The sequence below is a fragment of the Amphibalanus amphitrite genome, unplaced genomic scaffold, assembly GCF_019059575.1.
Source record: "Amphibalanus amphitrite isolate SeventyFive unplaced genomic scaffold, NRLGWU_Aamphi_draft 000443F_arrow, whole genome shotgun sequence".
NCBI classification, from domain to species: Eukaryota; Metazoa; Arthropoda; class Thecostraca; order Balanomorpha; family Balanidae; genus Amphibalanus; species Amphibalanus amphitrite.
In genome coordinates, this window is record NW_024881937.1 from 286,827 (window position 1) to 309,485 (window position 22,659).

Here is a 22,659-nt window from a genome sequence, read left to right on the forward strand (position 1 = left end):
TAAATCCTGAGTAGCTACATCCAAGCTACCCCTATATTTGGTGTGATCCCGGCCCCAGTAACTTTGGCCGAGCAGTCGCCGCTCCCCATCGCCCATGTTCCAGTGTTCACTTCCAGTACCATCGACACCCGGTACCGAAGTATCGAATCACGGCTCGCATTGTATTCGCCGCTGCTTTCATTCCAGTACAGCGTAATGTGAGGGGGAGAAGGAGGGTCACGCACGGTATGCACGGGCTGAGAAAACCTCAGTAACTCCCAGAGCTGTTGTAGTCACAGCTGTAAGAAACCTCCCACATATGCCCCACTGCCTAGTTTCAGGCTGTGAAAAAGTTGGGCACATCATTGCCAACAGACCATACCACAGCACAAGGTAGCCGTGAAATAGGCTCAGTATACACAGGGTCATTTACACGCAGAGTTCAGATTGTATACAGTTTGCATGGTTGTCGTTCAACAGGTGGGGACACGCAGTGTCGCCTGGTGGGAGGGGAGTGGCAGTCTCTGTGGCTGTGACACACACATGGGTGCCGGGTGGTGACGTTCACTGAATAGCCGCGGATGGAGGTGGACCGACTGCAGCCAGGCCCCTGACAAAGTCTGTCAGCGCAGGTTCTTCAGGCTTCCTCACAGGTCCTCCAGGACTTCAGCTTCATTCAGCCTTTTCAGGGTTTCAGACCACAACAGGTCCTTCAGTGTTTCGGGCCACAAATACAGACCCTTCTTGAATTCAGGTCGTCAGGTCCTGTTGGGCTTCAGGTTCTTTCAACTCTTCAGGTCATCAGACCCTTCAGGGCATCAGGTCTCAAGATCTGCGGGGCTTCACTTCTTTCAGCTTCCTCTGCCTTTCAGGCCGCCAGGTTTTTCACGGCTTCAGGCTACCAAAGATCCTTCAAGGCATCAGCGCACCAGGTCCTCCAGAGCTTCAGGCTACATCGCAGGGCCTCAGGTTCCTCCAGCGCCCCCGGTTCCTGCAGGGCTTCAGGTCACCAGGTCCTGCAGTGCCTTAAGTTCATCCAGTTCTCCGGGTTCCTCCGGGTCCTTCAAGTTCCCCCAGCTCCTCCAGTGCAAGTGGCAGTCCGTTTGCACGGCGAGTAGAGACACTTTGCAAACCACACTCACTGCACACACTGCTCTGTTCCACAGCCCAGCCAGACACAGACGCAGACAGCCTGTCTGCGCTCCCAGACACTGTCTGCGCTCCCAGACACTGTCTGCCCTCTGAGACAGTCTGCCTGGTGGGGTGACCACACAGGAACACAATAGCCAGCGCGGCCAATCCACCGCAAATACGTCAGGAACACCCCGTAAAGTTCCAACGTGTTTCAACACGTCCCAACACGTTCCATCACGTTCCAGCACGTCCCATTGCGTCCCCCACCATCCTAGCGTGTCCCAATACATCCACTTAGCCGTTGACACGTCTTCCCTACGTCCAACGGCGAAAGACTCGTCCGCTATCCCCGGGCTACGCTCTAAGTCTGAGCGGCCCGGTCACGTATAAAAACGGCGGCTGGCCGGGCGGCGCGCCGGTGGCGCCATCTCTGGCCGGCCGGGTGAGGCAGTAGTGGCGGCGCTGGCCGCAGGCACGTCAGAAGTACTGCCATTTCCCGAGCACGGTATCTTTGATGGCTGCCACGTATTGCGCCGGCACCCAGTAGAGCCAGTAGCGGGAGGCGTCCGTGGGTCCCAGCTGAACGCCCTGTGGGAGGGGAGAAGGGAGGTCGGGTCAGCGGGCTGGGAAATAGCTCTCGGCTAGGAGGGGACAAACGCCAGGCTGAGAGGAGAAAACAACACGGGGAAAGGGAAAAAGACTAGGCTGGGAAAACGGTAAGGCTATGCAGTTAGAGTTTCAGGTCTGGTCTGACGTCTGACGGTCTGAGGCCAGACGCCGCGTTCTAGTTAGAGGCTAAGCAGGACCTGGAAAAGCAGCGCGGTGTTTCACGGCCGATAGCAGCACGCTGCTATCCGCTCTGGGCACGTTACCACGAGCTGACGTCACACTTTGGGGGCAGTGTTGGAGATAGGAGTTTGTTTATATCTCCATGGAAACCCCATTGGACACGTGTGATAGCAGCATGTTGCTATCATCGGTGAAACACCACCCAGGACTTTATTATCCTCTCACCAGTGGCGGGAAGCCACACGGTCACATGCTAGAGATACGTCACCCTTCGTGTTTAATTGTTACCTGCAAAGAAGATGATTGTAAAACGTTTGTTTTTGACGTTCCGGCGGCCCCGGTTATTGTTCAGTTTAGGTTAAATATTCACTTAACATTCACGGGTATCCTTGGTAACATGACATTCATTTATGGCCAAAGTCAATGTAAAACATGCGTTGACAACAGTTTATAACTACCATAGAGACCAGAGTCTCAAGCCCCATAGATGCGGGGCTGTGAAGCCGCGTTGGAGACACGCTTCGGACTTGGATACAGCTGCGAGTCCAGTATCACGGTACAGGTTACCAACCCAGTGACAGCCTTGCTAATGCACAGAGCCATCTCAGGACGCATGCTGATGGACGTGCCGTGCCATATGTCCATTACGTGGGCCTATAACAGGGCCAATCCTTTGACAGAATATGTGGCGATGTTATAGCTAATCGGCTTTACCTTTCGGCAGATCACATTTCTACCTTTCTCAGACCTATATTGCGCACATATTTCTATCCGCCATCCTAATGGATCCCTAGCTTTTCATCTAATAATATTTCTATGGCTCTCGCCTGGCGCCTCCCAATTTGTCACTCGATGTTGTTGACCAGCCATACCCATGTCCCGCCAGCAACTTCATGTTACCATCCGATGCGCCACAAGCCATTAAATGTCCCACCATCTAACTCCCATGTATCATGCGTAATAACCCACCTATTACAATGTCCCATCAAACCCTCATATCTCACAACCCATCATATGTCCCCCATCCCCATGTTTCATCAAGTGTTCCACCAGCCCTCCAACTCCCATCCCCATCCCTCTCAACCCTCCCCCCATCCTCCTCCTTACCATGATGTGATACTCCTCATGTCCAGTGATGGGTTCCGAAACCACCGCCTTCACACTGGACATCGATACCTTCTCAGTTCTCTCTTTGGTACCAATCCACAGCTGGTCACACTCCAGTTTGAACGTGAGTCGGACCTTGCCGCCGGTACGGTTCAGCATACCCGACAGGGGGGTCGGCGGCAGAGGCTCCTGGGGGTAGAGGGGTGGTGAGAGAGAGAGAGAGAGAGAGAGAGAGAGAAGAGAGAGAGAGGAGAGACGAGACGAGACGAGACGAGACGAGACAGAGACGAGACAGAGACAGACAGAGACAGAGACAGAGACAGAGAGAGAGACAGAGACAGAGAGAGAGAGAGAGAGAGAGAGAGAGAGAGAGAGAGAGAGAGAGAGAGAGAGAGAGAGAGAGTCAGTGATTCCCAGATTCCCAGTGATTAAGCGGTCAATGACTACCAAATAGGCAGCTTCTTTCCTTTCCGTATAGATAGGTATATCAGCCACCATAGACCTCTACATACGCCGTATGTAGAGGTCTATGCAGCCACATATCTCAATATCTACAGTCTACAGTTACAGGCTGTCCCTACGGTCTACAGTTCAGTCTACGGTCAGTTCATACAGTTGCTAGGGCAATAAGGCAAACTTTATGTAGGTAACGGTAACAAAAACCCGATTAGAAGAGACTCAGCAGCACCGACCAAAACCGATCAGTTAACCGAAGATCAGTTAAGCCCCCCCCCCCTCTCCTCCCCAACACATTAGCCGCCAATGTAAGCCCCACTAGGTTGTCAGTCCAGAAATACATTTATAGTTGCTAAGCCGACGGCCCCGGGTGCCTCATTACTCTGTCAATAGGCAGCCCACGCGTGTATTGACGCAAACCCTGTGATACACATGAGCTGAAGGCACAGCGACCATAAATGGAGCAGTTAGTCTGAGCATGTGGATGGGACATTGACGGATTGATGGTGCCAGGGCTATTGATAAAAAGCATTCAAGATATGATGCTGAGTCGCTTGCATTAGCGATGAGGCATCATAGAAGCATCAAGAATTACAAGCATCGATATACAATTCCAAGATGATGTTTTTCTTGTCCATCCTTGGTTAGGTTATAGCGGCAGCCAATTCAACCCTTGCTAACCGGAACCCTTGCTACTAATTGCTACTGAGCACTGGGGCACTGACGCAGAAAATGCTGAGGGTTGCACTAATGGAGAAGCACCAAATATGACATCGAAAAATACTTACGTTGACGTTTTTCTTGCCGGGCATCACATCGTCCGGTTTGCCTTTGTCGATGATCTTTTTGTGCTGTTTCATATCACAGAGTTTTTCCTTTTCCGCCTCTTCCGTCTTGGCTTCGTCTTTCGCCGCCTGAAAAGGGAAAAGAAACAGAGTGAGAGGGAATACTTGGGTACAACACAGTAGACGCAGTGTAATCAACGAGAGAGGATAGCAGGTCGAACTGCTATTTCAGATAAATATCACATGCATACGGGATTCAACTCATCACAGACTACAACGATTCGGCCCGGGGTGTTTAAAGAAAAAAAAGAGAGAATTACGCATCAATGCCAGAGAACGGTGACCGTTTCGGCAATCAAAGTAGCCAGTTAGTTCGAAGTCTGTTCCACGGTTTGGACACAGTGCAGCAAAGGGGAAGCAACATGGACACAAAATGACTTCACGACACAAACCCTACACAAATAACGAAACCAAAGAGCTGCCAATCGTATAGCAATAAAGCATTAGTCTCAGTGCGCCAGTAGCAGAATAGCTCTGCGCAGCTGAAACATCGTAAAACGTGTTTAACTGGCGCCATTTCTGGTTGTTGGCGTTGATACAGCGATTGACCCATGTTTTCATTGCCTTTCCAACCGAAGACCGGCTATCATAAGTGATTTGTCAGTCGAGTAAATGCCCATTGCGCTTGAGTATCTGGTTAGGTGTTTCAGTACGCAGTAATTATGCATTGGTCGATAGCTTGGAAAGGCGTCTGGAAAAGGTTCTGAAAAAAAAACTGAGCCCAGTAACGAATCCAGTCCATGGGCAAATCGCTGAAGCATAAACTCGCTTGTCACAAAGGGTTGCTGAAATAAGTGCGAGACCACTTATCCGTCAAACGACTGCAATCCTGGGCTGCACAGTGCACAGTCCATTCAAAGCAATAAAACACCTAAAAACTGTTCCAATGCCACTAATTATCAGCTCATTAGTGTCAGTACTGTCGCACATTGTGCCGTAACATCAGTCTGTATTTTATGCGTTGCTGGTAAAGGAATATGGCACAGACACTCCTCCAACACTCATAGCCCCCCCCCCCCGTGTTACGAAATTGCTGGTTTGGGCGAGAAACGACGTCCAAATAACCATTCTGCGCTCTCACCTCCAATATGTTAAGAGCAATAACCCACTCCCAATTTTACTGAGAAAGGCATTTGTGTGGATGATTGTTTTGCAACCTACTTTTTGTCACACCTGTATCGAAATGTATGCCACTCTCATCCCCCTTTTTGGAGAATAATTTCGCCTTTGACACCCAAGCCAAAATACCAATTTGGGATGCTGCTCCCCCCCCCCCTTCCATTCATCAACCACCATCACCGCAAACCTCCTTCCACGCTCTTTCATCGCCATCCCTCCTCTCTCCGCCACTCTATTCCGTCATTCCCCCTTTTTCACCATCCCTCCCATCACCCCTCTCCGCGACTCTATCCCAGTCCTCCCGTCCCTCCCTCTCACCTTAGTATCCGGTTTGGCCACGGAGAGGACGTCGTTGAGCGTTGAACCCACCACCATGACCTTCGCTCCGCTGGTCACTCCCAGCTGGCGCAGAGTCTTGTCGTCACGAGCCAGACCGCGGATCATCACTTTCTGCATACTGGGCGGCACCTCTGACAGACACAGCACGTGGAAACGGTCACAACGACGGCGGAGATAGGTAACTGGAGGGAGAAAGACCTGGAAGAGTTTCACGGCCAATGCAAGGCCGTATAAGGCCAAAGCCGCCAATGGCGGCAGGCCGCAAATACAACAAACTAAACCAATTAATATATAGAAGTGTTATTTGTGTAAGCAAAATAGTTCTGTGTGGGCTTATAACATCCCTATAAGATAGCTGCGTTGCCTCGGCTTCTGTCATGTCCTGGTTCTGTCCGTTCTGCCCCTTGGCTCTGCACGTATTTCTCATGTTCTGCTTATAGATCGTAAATACAATGCGTGACGCAAAATAACTCTATGACAACGCGAGTGCAACATTGGCTAATTTATTTATTTTTAAGGTTGTAGAACATCAGGTTTCTTGCGTACCAAATATTGACTTTAGGACGATGATATTTGAGTTTTAGCAACACTCAAACTGCATCGTTCGTATTCACACACATCCAAATATATTGGTAACGTCGGGTCAAAAGGCTCCAATTCCACCCGGTAGCCCAAGGACAACTTTATACGTCACCTGAGATGCTGATGCTTTGAGATGGTGACTAGGCACTGAATGGCCCAACCCAGCTCTCAATCAAGTAGTCGGTCTTATTTCGGATTCTAATTCAGCATTAGAGGTTACCGAGCGCCCTAATCCAGGTCAGCGAGTATTTTATGCAGCGAGGTATACTATTCGTAAAAGGATTTGGTGAATTGGTCGTTGTTATATACCGAGAGCTGGTGCTTAGTAACCACAATTAGCATTTTTCGCCTCTTAGTCACCTGCTCCCCATCGTCGGCTTAAGTTCAGTCGATATCCGTCAGTGGTATTAAACCTGAAGCACTTCGAAATCCAACAATTGACTATCCTTAGCCGTTTCTTTGGAAAGGAGATCAACATCTTTTGGAACCACCTCCGACCACAAAGGCCCTTATGGGAATACGAGCCATCCCACTTGTTCCCACTCACCGATCAGCGGGTGCAGCTGCTTTTTGAGCGTCTCCACGGTACCATCCAGCGCTGCCTGCACCTGCAGCTTCTGCTTCTTGTAGACGATGTTGAGTGTGACCTCAGCCGAGGCAGGCGGCTCCTCCTTGGCCGAGGCGCCCTGCGCGGCCGCCTCGGACTCGGCCAGCGGCGGCGACACCTCTGTCTCGTCAGAGTTACCCATCGCCTCTGAGCGGTGGGTGAGCGGCTCAGCGGAACGGCTGCGGTCTCAGCGGTACCACTCAGCGGAACGGCGCAGTGGGACGGCTAGGTAGCAGCGAGGACTGAGCTGAGGCTCCCCAGGTACAGATCAGCAGTGGGTCGTAGGTGAGCAGTGAAACGTGTGGTCACAGCAATGTCAGAGTTCACCACTTATTTGAAAAAATCAGTGCATGATTCTGATCTTCATCTCCGGGAATGTTCCTGTGAAAATAAGTAGCTTTTTACGGAGCGAGCGAAGCGAGCGTAGTCTTTCCTTAGATTAACGGAAATTTCTGAGTATGAGCGGCCGGCCGGCCGTGGTCACGCTTTTGCGAGGCTTATATCTCAGCAACCACTTGACCGATTTACACGCGGTAATTTTTGTAGGGTAGCTTCATTCCTTCTACCAAGTATTGGACTATTCCCGATGCATGTGGGTGACCCCTTATGCACGTGCCACGTGCAAAACGAAGAGGTGTCACTTTTGTAATTGTTGCAATATCTCGGTAACTACTTGGCCGATTGCGCTGAAAGTTGGCATGTAGGTAGGCACCCACTAGGCACTGCATATACATGTGCCAGAGTTGGGGCGCTGCTGCACGTGCGCACGTGCAGGGGTCGTTTCCAGATCTCGAGAACGGCTCGACCGATTGCGCTCAAATTTGGCACACAGTTAGGGACCGGTTAGTAGGGTGCCGTGCACAAGTCAGTTGGGACCCATTTTGCATGTGCGCACGTGCAGGGTGCCGCTTCCAGATCTCGAGAACGGCTGGGCCGATTGTGCCCAAATTTGGCACATCGCTAGAGACCAGTTAGTAGGGTGCCGTGCACAAGTCAGTTGGAGGTACCCCCTCGCAATTTCGCACGTGCAAGGCCCACCCTCTCGCTCGCTCCGTTAGTCGCCCCAAAAGGCGTTATACTGGTAGATTACAGCCGTTAGAATTAACTTGACACAGAAACAATCAAGTTATTTTAGCAGGAGCAAAATGAATACAAGAATTTATCAATCTGATATAAATAATGATCATTTTACCTGATGGCTATCTGTAGATCACTTTGTAACATGTTATGCAGGCACCAAAACTACTTCTGAAATGTTCAAGTGGGTGCTAACTGCTAACTGCTAAATTCAAAATGAGTTATAATAAAACTACCCTAGAAACGCGTAAAACTAAAAAATGAAGGGATCAATGTCATCGACCTGACCTTCACATGGCCTCAACGCATACCATAATGCATGGGACAAACATTATTTCACATGTTGGAATGTTTATAATCACATAAAGACTGGAAACACATGGGAATCTTGCACTGACTGCTGAGTGCTGGCATACACAAAATCGTGATCCCAGCCAAACATGGGCCCGATAGTTAACCAAATGTTCTGAATGCACATTCACAGCACTGGTGGCATTCAAAATTATTCAGCATTCATTTCAATTTATTACTTAACATTCATTCACTCATTCATTCAAGCAACATTCAGATCCACAGCATCCACAAGCATCCACATTTCACGCCATTGAACCCATTTGATAGGATTAGCTGGAGGTAATGAAAAAGAACATATCTCACATTATTGCAATTAATATTGCTATTAATATTTGGTTAAGATCAAAGTGCTTACATCAATGAACAGTTCAATATTGACTCGATTAAAAAGTCACACAGGCACCCCACGCCCAGACTGCAAAGTATGGCATGCAGGTCGACGAGGCGCACCGGCCCAAGTTCAAAATCCGCATCAACCCTTCAAACTGAGCCGGAAAATCTGCACCAAAGCGAGCCGAGAGCCCAAAATATCCGCACCGAACCCACAGGCAATTAAAATGCAAGGGACTTCATTCATCTCACTATAATTATTTCCTCTCCAATTTCAGTTTCACGAGCAACGCTCACCACGGGGCTCACCACGGGGCCGCGCCCGCACTTGTACCGGAAGTTTGAAATAGAGCAAATAGACGGACGCCGGTGACAACAGGGCGCCGGAGGGCATATTGGGTCACATGACATTCGGAACTTCTCCCCTCTCTGTGGGCCTTCTACATGCTAAATGTCACGTGTGAATTTGACGAGCCTTGATAAAATCGCCCCAACAAACTTTCGTATGAGTAAAACTAATGACGTCATTCCAAAGTAGCGTGATGATTGGCAATTCAAACCAGCTGCTCGCAAATGTGACATACCAGTCACCACCGCAACCAGTCTTCGTTCTAATGACGTCATCACGTTAATTTCCAAGGCGAGAATGGATTTGTTCTGCCGCAATTGTTAGCTCGTAGAGTAAATTTAAAACCTTTCTCCGTCACCGTGCGCCACCGTGGCTGGCACGCATTTGTAGGGCTTTCCAAAGAACAGTCAACAAGGAAACCCGGCCCGGTAAGAAGACCAAGCGAAGTCCGCACCGCATCAAGGTCCAAGCCAAATCTGCACCGCACCAGGCAAAATCCGCACCGCACCACTCCAAAATCCGCACCAGCCGAACAAGCCCGCACCGACGAGATCTCGTCGAAATTGCCATGCTTTGCAGTCTGGCGGCTCACGCCAGAAGACTGACCTAGTGGCCTCACCAAGCCCCTTCCTGATGCGCATTAGTATCGACAATAATGTTGAAATAAAGAAGACAAGAGTACTAAATCCCGACTCTGGAAACTCAGAACACTTTTTACCCTATTTCCCATCCATCATACCAGCCCACGCTGACTCCGCGCAGCGCACACAGAAACCGCGACGGTGACACAGTGGAAAGAGACAAAACAAAACAACGCGTCATTTCAATCTACCAAGGTCAACATAAAAGAAGAGAAGACGCACTAAAATACAGACATAATAAAGACCAGCAGAGCAACAAAAAGCAGTCAAAAACAAAACAAAAATTGACCTGTTGGAAATTGGATGCATAATGCATACAAGGAACCCTCGCTCCAGCATCCAAGAAAATACTTACCTTGCCTTACCTTACCTTACCTTACAGTAACAGCCCGGGATTTTTTTAGGCTGTAAGGCCTGTGGGACCCGATCTTGGCGAGATCCGTGTCAGCATAGCTCCCTTGCATAGCTCAGTCTGTGTCGTGCAAGGCGTCGTGTATGGTAAACGTTTGACGACCAGTGCGCATCGAGTCTTGCCTTGAAGACGTTCAGGGATGGTGCACAAGCAACCTCAGCTGGCAGCCCGTTCCAGTCATTTATCACTCGGGAAGCGAAGGCATTTCTCCGAGCGCGGGATGCAGCCGGAAACTTCATGAGCTTCAACGAGTGGCCTCTTGAAGTCGCGTTTCCCGGCTTGAAGAAACTGCCTGCCTCAATGTCCATACCACTGTGCAGGAGTTGATACGTTGCTATCATATCACCTCTTCTGCGCCTGTAGTAGAGGGACGGGAGGTTCAAGCAACGCAGGCGTTCTTCGTACGGTTTGCCGCGGATGTTGGTAACCAGCCGAGTGGCTCTTCTCTGCACGCGCTCGACCAGACGTTGGTCGTATCTGTTGAAAGGGCCCCATATTAGGTTGCCGTATTCGAGGTGAGGACGTACCTACCAGCGTCTTGTAAAGTAATGGGAGCGTGGTCTCGTCAAGGAGAGCAAACGTTCGTCGGATAACTGCTAGGATCTGTGTCGCTTTAGCCACAGCAGAGGCCGCGTGCTCTCGGAACTTCAGTTCGGAGTCGATTTGTACTCCGAGGTCTTTCTCGATAGTGCAGCTGGCTAGACGGGCGCAGTCAAAGGTGAGGGCTCAAATTCGCTGTTTGAGTGGCCGATGTGGAGGACCTTACACTTGCCTTTGTTCAAGGGCATCAGCCAGGTGTTTGACCATCTAGTGATTTCATTCAGATCAGCCTGGAGGCGGTCAACGTCGGCTCTGGTTCGGACCCAAGTGGTCCGGCGTCACACACAGGGCCCAAGCCAAGATGAAGATTCTTCAAGATGGCCCTTGCTGGCCAGTACTAGCCCGTTTCAATAAGGCACATTGGGGTCCGGTCAGACGGGATTAGGTCCGGTCAGATGACTCCGTAACAAACGGCGCTCGGGCTCCCTCCTACAGCGTTGCCGCGTGGCACGTTATCAAAAGTCGGAAAGTGTGTCTAGGCTCATTAACCTTCCAGGCGGTGGGGGGGGGGGGGCATTTTTTTGCCCCCCCTTTAGTTTGTTCGATATATCTCGAGAACCGCTGCGCTGATCGTCACCAAACTTTCAGTACCCTCCCGAGAGTAGCTAGCGCACATGGTGACTAAAAATTTTCCAAAGGCTATGATAGGTTGGCCGCTAATGACGTCAGAGTGACGTCATTTTTGCCATTTTCGACCCAAAAAAAGGTTTCGCGGAAAGAGCTGTCAGGCCTACAGCTTTAGAGATACAGAAAAATGTTCCAGACATAAAAGGTGTGAAATCAAGAGGGCTACAAAACTGCTATTTCGGTTTTTCGAATTTTTTGGATTTTGACCCCCAAAAATCAGATTTTTTGAATATAATAGCCGAAAAATCCAAAAAGTTTTTTGAATTTCGAAAAACGGAATATATGTGATAGTCCCTACCGCTTTCTATCTACATACCAAATTTGAGATCAATACCTCTTTTTTTGGCCAAGTTATAGCGAAAAAACTGTTCAAAATTGATGACGTCAAATTTTCAAACTCAATTTTTAGCAATTCTAGACGTCGTAGCACAAAACAAAGACCACCAATAAACTCCCCGTGACGAGCTGCATCGAATCGATACCCATTTTATGCAAAAATATCAACTTTGAAATTTGACCTTTTTTGACCTGACCTTGACCTGACCTCCACCAGAAAGTGACCTAAACCGTACCTGATGGTCTTATAACCAATACCATTGAGTTGGAAATGAAAAACTGGCCATAAAACATGCATCGCTCAACCTTAGTAGGTAAAGTTGTGTTCATGTGGTGACCCTTGGTAGTTGGTGACCTTTGGTGACCTGACCTGTGACCTGACCTGGTATGACCAGTGACCTCTAATAGCAACATATGTACTAGACAACTGACGCCTTATCGCTGATCCCAGCTAACAATTTGCCGTTGTTACAACGTCGTTTAAACGTTGTCAAATGGTTACCACAACGTTCCGATTTATCGTTGTGACAACGTAATTTTGTAGACTCCAGACAACGGCGTGACAACGTCATCCGACCATGCATTTGAATGTCGTCACAACGTTTCTGTAACGTGACCGTGACGTCCCAAAACCGTTCTCACAACGTCCCGCCAACGTTATGAAATGTTTTCTGTAACGTGCCAACAGTGTTTCTGGAACGTTGTCACCACGTTTCCACAACGTGACTACAACGAGTATAGAACGCTTTGGCAACGTCTCTGCGACGTTTCTGAACGTTTTTATCACGTGCGCACCACGTTGTCGCTACTTCGTATTGCCGTCCATGAGTAAACGTCCTAAACATTTTCGCAACGTCCTCTCAACGTGTTCGCAACATACTCAGAATGTGTTTCCGACGCTCTCTTCCCGTTCTCTAGACTTGTAAAAAAGGCATGTAAGAAGTGTATAATGTATATTTCAATACATCACACAGGTCAATTTACAAAAAAAAAAAAAACGACAGCGGCGGCATCGGTGATGGGCATGGGGCCCAGAGGCGCCCCCATGAGGGCGTGGGACGGAATTGGGTTCTACCGGCTCTAGCGCTAGCCGCTAGCACGCCAGAACTCATGGTGGAAGTTCACTTCTTCACTAACCCTCGCTGATCACTCGGCGGACCGTTAGGCACCGGCTCATTTGCGGCCTCGATGTCCCTAGGCAGCTGGCAGTGCCTGACCAGACGGTCTGCGCGCCCCCCGTTCCGGTCGCAGCTTCCGAACAGCCACTTCGCTACCGCCTTGCCGACAGTATATAGGCCTGGCGCCTGCCACAAGGCGCGCTGACGAGTTGCAGGACGTCTGCGGGAAGACATGAGGGAAAATCAGACATTCAATTCATGAAAACAAATCACAAAAAATACCTGCACCAGTCTTCCCGTAACAGTGCGACAGGCTAGATCAAACATGTCAACACCTTAGAGGCTAGAGCTACAATGAACTATAGCATAGACCGCACGATATTACAAGGCACAATCTTGCAAATGCTACTCGTAAATGGTACTTTGACTTACCAGTCAAAGCAACAATCACATCAAATGCAGACAACTGGCGCTATCTTTCATCTTCCAGCTATCTCAGCCGCGACCGCCGCCGGCCCCCACTGCTCGCTCGCGCCGCGCAGACTGCGGCTCGGCCGGCTGGCTCTGAACGCCGACCGGTGACACGACACTGACGTCACGGCCCCTCCGGCGAGGTCAGGGCGAGCCACCGCTCGACACTGGCGGCCGGCGTGGCTCGCTGGCAGCCGCGGGTAACAGCCGCGTTTACATATGGATAGTTGCAAGCCTCTAGCTCCGCCTGTGATGTTGCAAAACATGCCAATGACGCTTTGCAATTAACACAACGATCTCATCTAAATATACGAAAAGTACTGCATTAAAATTATCGCAGAAGAAGTGAGCAACAGCCCCGACAAAAATGCTATATAACCGGGCATATTAACCCGGTTTACATAGCATATTTGACGAGGCTCTAGCTCGTTAATTTGGCGATAATTTCGATGCAGTGGTCTTCAAATATTTAGAGGGGATCATTTTGTAAATTGTTCAGCACCATTGGCATCTTTTGTAACATCACGAACGGAGATATAAGCTTGCAACAAACCCTATGTAAACGCGTCTATTGTTTGGGTGGCAGGGAGCCGGATTTGTGCCAGACTTGGCGGTCCCAAACCATACTAAGTCCGGAGCGCTACGCCTACGGCAAAGACTGGCTTACCGGAGTCATCAGTCACCATCAAATTAATACCCAACCGCCTTTTAACTATATGTTATATATATATATATATATATATATATATATATATATATATATATATATATATATATATATTAGAGAGAGATAGAGAGAGGTATCATAATTTGCTTGTAAAAACACCGCTAATTATTCAGTACCATTAATGTCAAGGTTGTGAAAAACCGTTTTAACAACGTGTTGGCGACCACCAGCTGACAACGTGAACAGTCCTAGTGTTAAAACATGTCACATTTAACGATGAATACTGAAAATGCGCATTGAAAGTCAAAGGAAATTCATTATATGGCCATATATGTCACCATGCATTATCAAAATATAATGTTGCAAGTGCGCAGTTGCTGCAACGTACCAATAAAACGTTGTCACAACGTTTAACCACAACTTTCGGACCAAACCATGGCTTCACAACGTTCAGAACGTTGCTACAACGTAATTAAAACGTAATTTCGCAACTTACCGAAACACGACGTTGTGACAACGTTGTGCTAACGTTTCCTGTTAGCTGGGATTTTCGACAAAATGCGTTTTACTCGGTGTTATAGCGCTTTCCCTAGAAGCCCCGTGAACGGTGAAACATTTTATCTTTGACCTGACCTGTGACGTCATCGGTGACCCCGAGGTCAATGAAATTTGGTTTCGTTCGACAAATTTGACAGGGCTATCGAACGCCGTTTGAATTTTCCGGATCCGTCCAGTAGTTTCGGAGATACGGGGGGGGAAATGCCCCCCCCCCCCACCGCGCGGAAGGTGGCTGGGAGGCCCACCGCCTGCCGGGTTAAGGTCAATGGATCATCCCTTGTCTTGTCTCTTCGCACTTACTGACATATCGGTACAGGCGGCGGCGTAGAAACTGACGGTGGACGGTGGTCATGACCAGGGATGCGGAGCCGGAGCCGGAGCCGGAGCCGGAGCCGCCGGAGCCGGCATATTTTGCCCGGAGCCGGAGCCGGAGCCGGAGCCGTCAAAAAAGGGGGCGACTCCGGCTCCTTTTCTTAAGAGGAAACAATTATTTGCCTAGTTCGGTTTGACAGTACAAGGCGTAAAACAATGTGGTATTCAAAATAGCCTTGTTATACAAATACAGAAGCAACGTGTACCAATCCCATCGCCTTTTTTCTTCCACCCGTATTTAATTGATCGCATAGGGGATGTACTGAGTAGAAGCCGGAGCCGGAGCCGCCGGAGCCGGAGCCGCCGGAGCCGGATCATTTTACTCGGAGCCGGAGCCGGAGCCGGAGCCGCCATGACATTTCACCCGGAGCCGGAGCCGGAGCCGGAGCCGATTTTTCTCTCCGGAGCCGGAGCCGGAGCCGGAGCCGTCTGAAATTTTCACGGCTCCGCATCCCTGGTCATGACCCCCCGAACCAAGGGCGGATCCAGGGGGGGCAACGGGGCCCCCTCCTTTGATGGAGAAAGCAGGGGCCCCACTTTTATCCTTGTCCTTTCTCAGAAACGACCTATTTATTCACGATTCAGTTTCACTTTTTTCATCAATACCAATGCCAGACATCTCCATTTTGTGTCTAAATATGACAATGGCCGTGTTTAACCACGGGGCGTGGGGCCGGGCGGCGAACGTCGAAACACGTGCTCTGAGCGGAGATGCACGTAGTTTCTCTCAGGCGGGGCGCCAAGAACCACGTCAATTGGTGCTGCCGCCGCGGCTCACGCTCAGACACGTCAGGCCGAAATCCGAATGGTGGCGACTTCTTCGTGTGCGCTTAAAATAGGTCACCTGAACGTGCGTTCACTGACTGCTCACCTGTTTGAGGTGAATCTGCTCCTGCTGCGGGAGGAACGTGCTGTGCCTCAGCGAGACCTGGCTCACCGACTCAGTCGACTCCAGCATGCTCCTGTTTCCCGGGTACACCATCAGGCGCCGCGACAGAGAGGGCAGGACGGGGGGCGGAGTGGCACTGATCTGTCGCAACACGCTCAAGCTGGACGTGATGCGTGTGTCATCTGCCGGCTCCACACTCGAGGCGGCGTGGGTACAGGTCACCGATCGATCTACCATAATCGTCGGTACTGTCTACCGTCCCCCATCCGGCCCGTACGCTCCAGCTGTCGATGATCTCCAGCAGCAGCTGACGCACGTGCTGGCACAAGGTCGACCGACATACGTGCTGGGGGACATCAAATTCGACCTATCCCGTCCCGACAAGCCGGGTGTTGCGACATACCTTCAGCAGCTTGCCGAACTCTCTCTGCATCAGCTGATAACCGAGCCGACCCACCCCGGAGAGTCGCCGTCTATTCTCGACCACCTTATAACGAACAGACCGGACCTCACCTCCAATGCCCGGGTCATACCTTGTAACATTAGCGACCACGACCTTATCACTGCTTCGATCACCAACACCAAGACACGACATGTGCCCGTCACATGCACCGTGCGGTCCACGCGCCGTGTCGACACTGCTGCCCTCTGCCTCGACCTGCTGCTGGCGGACTGGGCGGAGGTCGACCGTGCCGACTCCATAACCGACAAATGGAACGGCTTTCTACGCGTGTGGGACCCGGTGATTAACCAGCACATGCCGATGAGGACCGTCAAAATGAAGCATCGACACCGCCCCTGGATGGATGATGATGCTGTGACAGACGCGATGGCGGCTCGAGACCAAGCGCGGATCGACAGAGACACCATCCCGTGCGATGACACTGACCGAGAGTTTCGGCAATGCCGTAACGCCGTCAAAGTGGCCATTAATCGAGCCTGCGCCTCCCACTATGCCTCTCTGTACAGAAACTCGCGACCCAAAACGTGGAAGAGCATCAGACAGTTTTTGATTGCATCAAAGAAGGCCGAACCGAGGACTACCGACCTGAATGCTGCGGACAACGGGTGGCCAGATCGACTGAACCGATTCTTCGCGTCAGTCGGCCCCGACGTGGCTGACGCCCTGGCCGCGGAGGACACCGGGGACAGACTGACACCCCGTCCGCCACGTGTGTGCTCGGGTGCATTCAGACCGCGGGCCGCCACTCTCCCCGAGCTTTCTGCGGCGCTCCAGCGGTTGGGATCCTCGCGGGCATGCGGATCAGACGGCATCACTGTGCACATGTTGCGTGAAACGTTCCCAGTGATTGGCCCCAAGCTTCTGGCGCTAGTCAACAGTTCTATTGTTAGTTGTGACGTACCTGTGTCATGGAAGGCCGCCACTGTGACTGCGCTTCACAAGAAGGGTGACATTAGCGACCCAAACAATTACAGACCCATATCAGTGTTGCCTGTTGTCGCCAAGCTGTGTGAAAGAGTTGTTTGCTCCCAGCTAGTGACGTATTTAAGCGAGCACCACATCCTGTGTCCCCAGCAGTACGGGTTCCGGCCGGGTTTGTCCACGGAGGCGGCCCTGCTCGATGCTGTTACGTACGCGGTGACGAACATCGATAGCGGCCGCGTGACGTCACTTGTCACCGCTGATACGTCGAAGGCCTTTGACAGCGTTGAGCATGGCCGTCTCCTGGACAAACTCGGTTGGTACGGGATTGACTCCGGATGGTTCTCGGCCTGGCTGAGAGGACGCACACAGTGTGTGAGAGGTGGATCAATTGCTATGAACGTGTCTCATGGAGTGATCCAGGGTTCGATTTTGGGGCCGATTTTGTTTTTGATTTTCACCAATGATTTACCTCAGCACATTCCACATGGTAAATTAGTCATGTACGCTGACGACACCCAGTTCCTTGACACTGACTCTTATACAAACTTGCAAAACTTGAGGGACCGCATCGAAACTTCTCTCTCAGTTGGACTGAGATGGTTCACCCAAAATCGTTTGAAAATTAACCCAGCTAAAACTGAACTGATAATAATTAAATCTAGACGTCAAAATCTTGATTTAACATTCTCGATTCATTTTGGAAACGATGAGCTCAAACCAAACCACAGTGTCAGGGTTCTGGGGGTCGTCATCGATTCTCACCTGATTTGGGATGGACACATCACGGGTGTTGTTCGTAAGTGCTTTTGCGTGCTGGTGTGCCTGGCCAGGATCCGGCATAAGCTACCGAGATGCACAAGACAGCTGATGATCGAAGCTCTAGTATTTCCCCACATACGTTACTGTTTCAGTGTGTGGGGAAGCTTTACGGTCACACAGAACAGAAGCGTCGCATCCAGAAAGCTATTAACTTTGGTGCGCGTATTGTTAGCGGTCTTAGACGGCGCGATCACGTGACTGCGGCGCTACGGGAACTGGGGTGGCCCACCGTAGACGAGTTGATCGCCGAGCGTGACCTCGCAAACGTCACTCGCATCATCGACTCATCTATCACTCCCGAACTTCTGCGCCAACAGTTCGCACTGCGAGCCAATGTGTCATCCCGCAACATCCGCGCCGTGTCCGACGGCCGGCTGCAGCTGCCCCGGGTCCGCACCGAGTTTGCCCGCCGAAGTTTTCTTTATCGTGCGGCGAGTGCGTGGAATAGCCACAGGTAGTCAGCTGTCACTTGTCATGTGGGTACAGGCACGGTTCTCACATGTGTTTTATATTCACTGTTTTATGCCAGTGTGTCATTTTTTATGTAGCACTTGTCTTGCCTAAGCGTTTTTACAATGTCTGTTTATTTGTCATTGACGTAGACACACTGAAAACAATTTCACCCGAAGCTGGCGAATTAAGCGTTGCTCTGCGGGTGGTATATGTGTATTAACTCGCCATGTCCAGATTCTAGCTAGAGGGTAAGCAGACTTGCCTGCCTTATTACTCGTAAATATGCACTGTACCCACAGTCTGCAGTAAGGTAGCTACCCAGCACCGGATATTGTCCCCGCGGGTGTTGAGTCATTGGCACAGCCCTCACTGAAAGAGTTGGAACTACTCGAGGTATCGTAAACGCATATCCGTGGATGGCGAACCTTTACATAACCTGCCCTGAAAGAGTTGGATCTACTGTTACAACTAGATGGCGTTGTCTCATACAGTTTTGAATTACAACAATTTTTTAACTTTTTTTTGAACCAATGATATGTTGGCACATTGTTTGGCGGTTTTCAAGTGGGGGTGAAAGTACAATTGTTAGGGTGCATCTTTAAAACCTCTGCAATATTCATCACGGGACGATTGGCAACGCTTTTTCTTCCGAAACTACCAAGTGAGACCATTTTGATTCTTATATACATAGGTCACGGAAGCAGCGGCGACCACACCGTTCCGTGCTTCTATCCTCAGGATACTGAAATCCTTCTCCTCCACGCCGCAACCCCCTTCCGGGCTGGACAGGCAACTTTATCTCATGCGGGCTGCTCCCTTGGAGCGGCACCGCTGCTCCCGAGGGAGCGCACCCCGTAGCCGGGTGCAGTGAGTGCCTTGGGGCTGGGTGGCCTGTCCTCTGGACGGGCTCAGCCCCGGCGACTCACTAGGGTGCCTGCCCAGACCAATGTCTCCCCCTATTTCCTATCATCCTTCCGGCTCTGCAATGGTCTTGACGACCGAAAGGGCCTAACCCAACAAAACAAACAAACAAACAAACAGCGGCGACCACACAGGCTAAGGTGATCGTTAACTTGCTCCGGCAGTTGGCATTTCACGGGTTTGTTTTGAGAGCTCTCCTACGCGTGTCCCCACCCCTCACATCCAACCTTTTGCCAGTTGTTCCAACTTACTCTCCCTCACTGCCCACAACCGCATCCAGTTGCCCCACGATGGGGAAGCGGCGCCGTCAGCGCCCGCTATCCGACTCCTTTTCCGAATCCGACTCTGACTCCCCTCTAAATCCGACTCCTCCCCCTGCCATGGACACCGACTCCCGCCCGACCGTCAACCCTCCCTCCTCTACCCACCCTTCGACTGATCTATCCGGTACCGACCCTCGCTCGTCCACTGACCACGCCCTGACCGCTGACCTGACCTCTGACCCCGCCCGGCACTCTGACCCTCGCTCGTCTACCGACCTCGCCCGGAGCCATGACCCTCGCCCGTCCACCGACCACTCCCGGAGCTCTGACCCGCGCACGAACTTGGCCAACGCACCTGCCTGTGCTTCTGTCGATCGTTCTCCACTCGAACCGTACTTGGCTCTCGACGGCTCTTATCTGGTAGTGAAGGCTAGCGATAGTGACTTCTCTTTCCGGAAGATCAACGTTTTCTGGCCTCAGAAGCAGATCGCTGCTATCTGTGGACAGTACGGTCCCGATATCGAAGCCCCAGCTAATGGTACACTGATCATCAAAACACACAACCGAAGAGATACCAAGGCGCTCCTGAAGACGACGGTTTTCTGTGGAAAGCAGGTGACGGTATCTCTCCACCAGGCTCGAAACTCCTCCAAAGGCACGATCTTCGCCCCAGAGCTCCGCCACATGTCCGAGGATGAAATCCTCTCCGAACTTCGATGCGAAGGAGTGACGCACATCCGTCGACTGACCACGTTCCGAGATGGTCAGAGGAAAGACACCAGCTTGCTCGTCCTCACATTCGAGACCACCACTCTGCCGGAAAAAATCTCGATCGGATGGCTCAAAAAAGACGTACGAGTTTTCATCCCTAACCCACTCCGCTGCTTTAAGTGTCAGAGATTTGGTCACGGTAGCTCCACGTGTCGACAGGCTGCCCGCTGTCAGAAGTGTGGCGAAGCCCCCCACGAGGACACGGCATGCTCCAAACCCGTCACGTGCCTCAGCTGTGGTAGCCCCGATCACTCGGTCTCGTCCTCTCAGTGCCCCGCGTGGAAGAAGGAAAAGCGCATCTGTGAGATGAAAGCAAAGTCTGGATGCTCCTACCCAGACGCTCGCCGTCGCGTGGAGGCCGAGACGGCCACCCCGACCCCTGGTAGGACTTATGCCAAGGCCGCCAGTACCGAGACATCTTCATGCAGTACCCAGACTGACCCGATCGCAGCACTACCCCCTCTCCAGCTGCTCAAACCTCTGAGCACATCCACCTCCGCATCCACAAACACGAACGACGTAACTGAGACTGTGTTTGGAGACCCGATGCCTTCCTCCCCTCCCGACTCACAGCTTGAGGTCTCGCCGGTGATCGCCCCGCAGGCCAAGCCCTCTGCCGGAGCTGGTCGCTCCACTGAAAGCTGGACGCGAGTTCAGCGGTCAAAAGGACCCCGCCCTCAGCCTCCATCAGAGGATGGACGAGCACCCAACCCTCGCATGTCACGACCTCCGACTAGAGTATCTATGGGACACAACCGTGCGGCAAGTTGGGCCTCGCCCCGTCGTAGTAGGTACGCTACCAAACAACACCCTCTCAAAAAAACAACTATAAGTTCCATACTCCAGTGGAACTGCCGAGGCCTAGTTTCTAACTGGGCCGAAAGCAAGATGTTTTTCCTACTAGTAGCCCCGATTGTTATAGCTCTGCAAGAAACCTGGCTTCTTCCAACAGACCCCTACAACTTTTCTTTGTTCAATTACTCTCTGTACCGCTATGACGAGACAGATGGCGAGAGACGCCATGGCGGTACTGCACTCTACATCAATAATGATTTTGTTCATCAGCAAATACCCCTCAATACACAGTTACAAGCAGTCGCTTGTACAGTTCGTTTGAACGGTCGCAATATACAGGGCTGGTAAAAATGGTTTTGGTGGCTCTGACCAAATTTTTGGCCATGAAAAGTGGCTCCTAACACTCGTAACAGAAAAGGCTTGAAAGTGAGGTGAACAACGTCCTTTTTCAGGAACACCTTAAAATTCATCAGTAACTATTTTAGTTTTCCTTATAGCTCGCTGATGTATCCTGATTTTGGGACATCGGCTGGTGTCAACTGTCAAACACAGCAAAAGAATGTAGGTATATAATTTCTTTTACTTTAGTTTAAGCTGGTTGGTGACAGAAATGTAAGGCACTAATGCATGCAAGGCAATGAATGTAGTTGACAAAAAAAAAATATAATACTGACTCACCAACAGAGAAAATTTCATCATCTCGCCCACTAGCATAGATCTTCCGCAGGCTGGTCATTGCCTGCGTCATCTGAGATACACATGATTGAATTGATGATGTCCTAAGCTGAGAACTGAAACACAAAGGCATCATAAGTGAAAGTCTAATATTAATTTTAGTTACAAAATGCCTGAAATATAAATCAGGATTGCTTATATAGGCATATTTTGAGTATGACTACCAAAAAGAAAAACTTGCAGAAGAGGAACATATCTTGATATTCAAAATTTAATTTAATTAGTAACAAATATGCTAACCATACTGGGTTGGTTGGCAAATAAATGAGTATCGTTAGCCACTTGAGTTAGGTATCCGTATGCATCTTCAAAATAAAAAACAAGCGCCATATTTATGTCTAGCTCCACAGCTTGATCAGCTCAAAATATTGAGGTAGGTGGTCTATGATATTGCTATGAGATTGAGATGTACTATACATAAGAGGAACAACTTCAAATCCAACCGAAAAACAACCAACATACCATGAAATGTACAGTTTGCCCGTGCCGCAACCCTGCACGAGACTTTTGACTTGATAAAAGTGAAAAGGCCACTTGAATATCATTATTTGTGTTCTAAGCTAGTCGGTAATACAGTGAACCGCCAATGGTAGAAGGCTCTGTGGCTCCCCGTTCGCTCAACACTAGGTCCTCATCAACTGATAAAAGTTACGGAGCCCTATTCTCCGTAGTGTTAAAGCTGGAAATCGACTGATGGCTCTTCGGTGATGAATGCTGACGCTGTTCGCGGTAAGCATTTACAGCTATTCTGAATAGG

The 22,659-nt window shown here is 50.4% G+C and overlaps 1 protein-coding gene across 12 annotated transcripts; it reads right to left on the reverse strand.

Moving 5' to 3' along the window:
- Window positions 1-147: 147 nt before the first annotated feature.
- Window positions 148-22,425, reverse strand: LOC122391526 (ubiquitin domain-containing protein UBFD1-like). 12 transcript variants are annotated; one of them, XM_043385548.1, is made up of 7 exons: window positions 22,365-22,425; window positions 21,846-21,958; window positions 6,898-7,338; window positions 5,748-5,899; window positions 4,254-4,379; window positions 3,010-3,198; window positions 148-1,701 (listed from the first exon to the last, which is right to left on the reverse strand). In XM_043385548.1, the coding sequence occupies exons 3-7, from the start codon at window positions 7,097-7,099 to the stop codon at window positions 1,591-1,593; spliced, it is 780 nt and encodes a 259-aa protein (XP_043241483.1). In that variant the 5' UTR covers window positions 7,100-7,338; window positions 21,846-21,958; window positions 22,365-22,425; the 3' UTR covers window positions 148-1,590. The 12 variants fall into 12 exon arrangements, with proteins under 12 accessions (XP_043241483.1, XP_043241487.1, XP_043241485.1 ...); XM_043385552.1 differs by lacking the exons at window positions 21,846-21,958; window positions 22,365-22,425 and adding an exon at window positions 10,089-10,228; XM_043385550.1 differs by lacking the exons at window positions 21,846-21,958; window positions 22,365-22,425 and adding an exon at window positions 10,079-10,226.
- Between the last annotated feature and the right edge of the window lie 234 nt (window positions 22,426-22,659).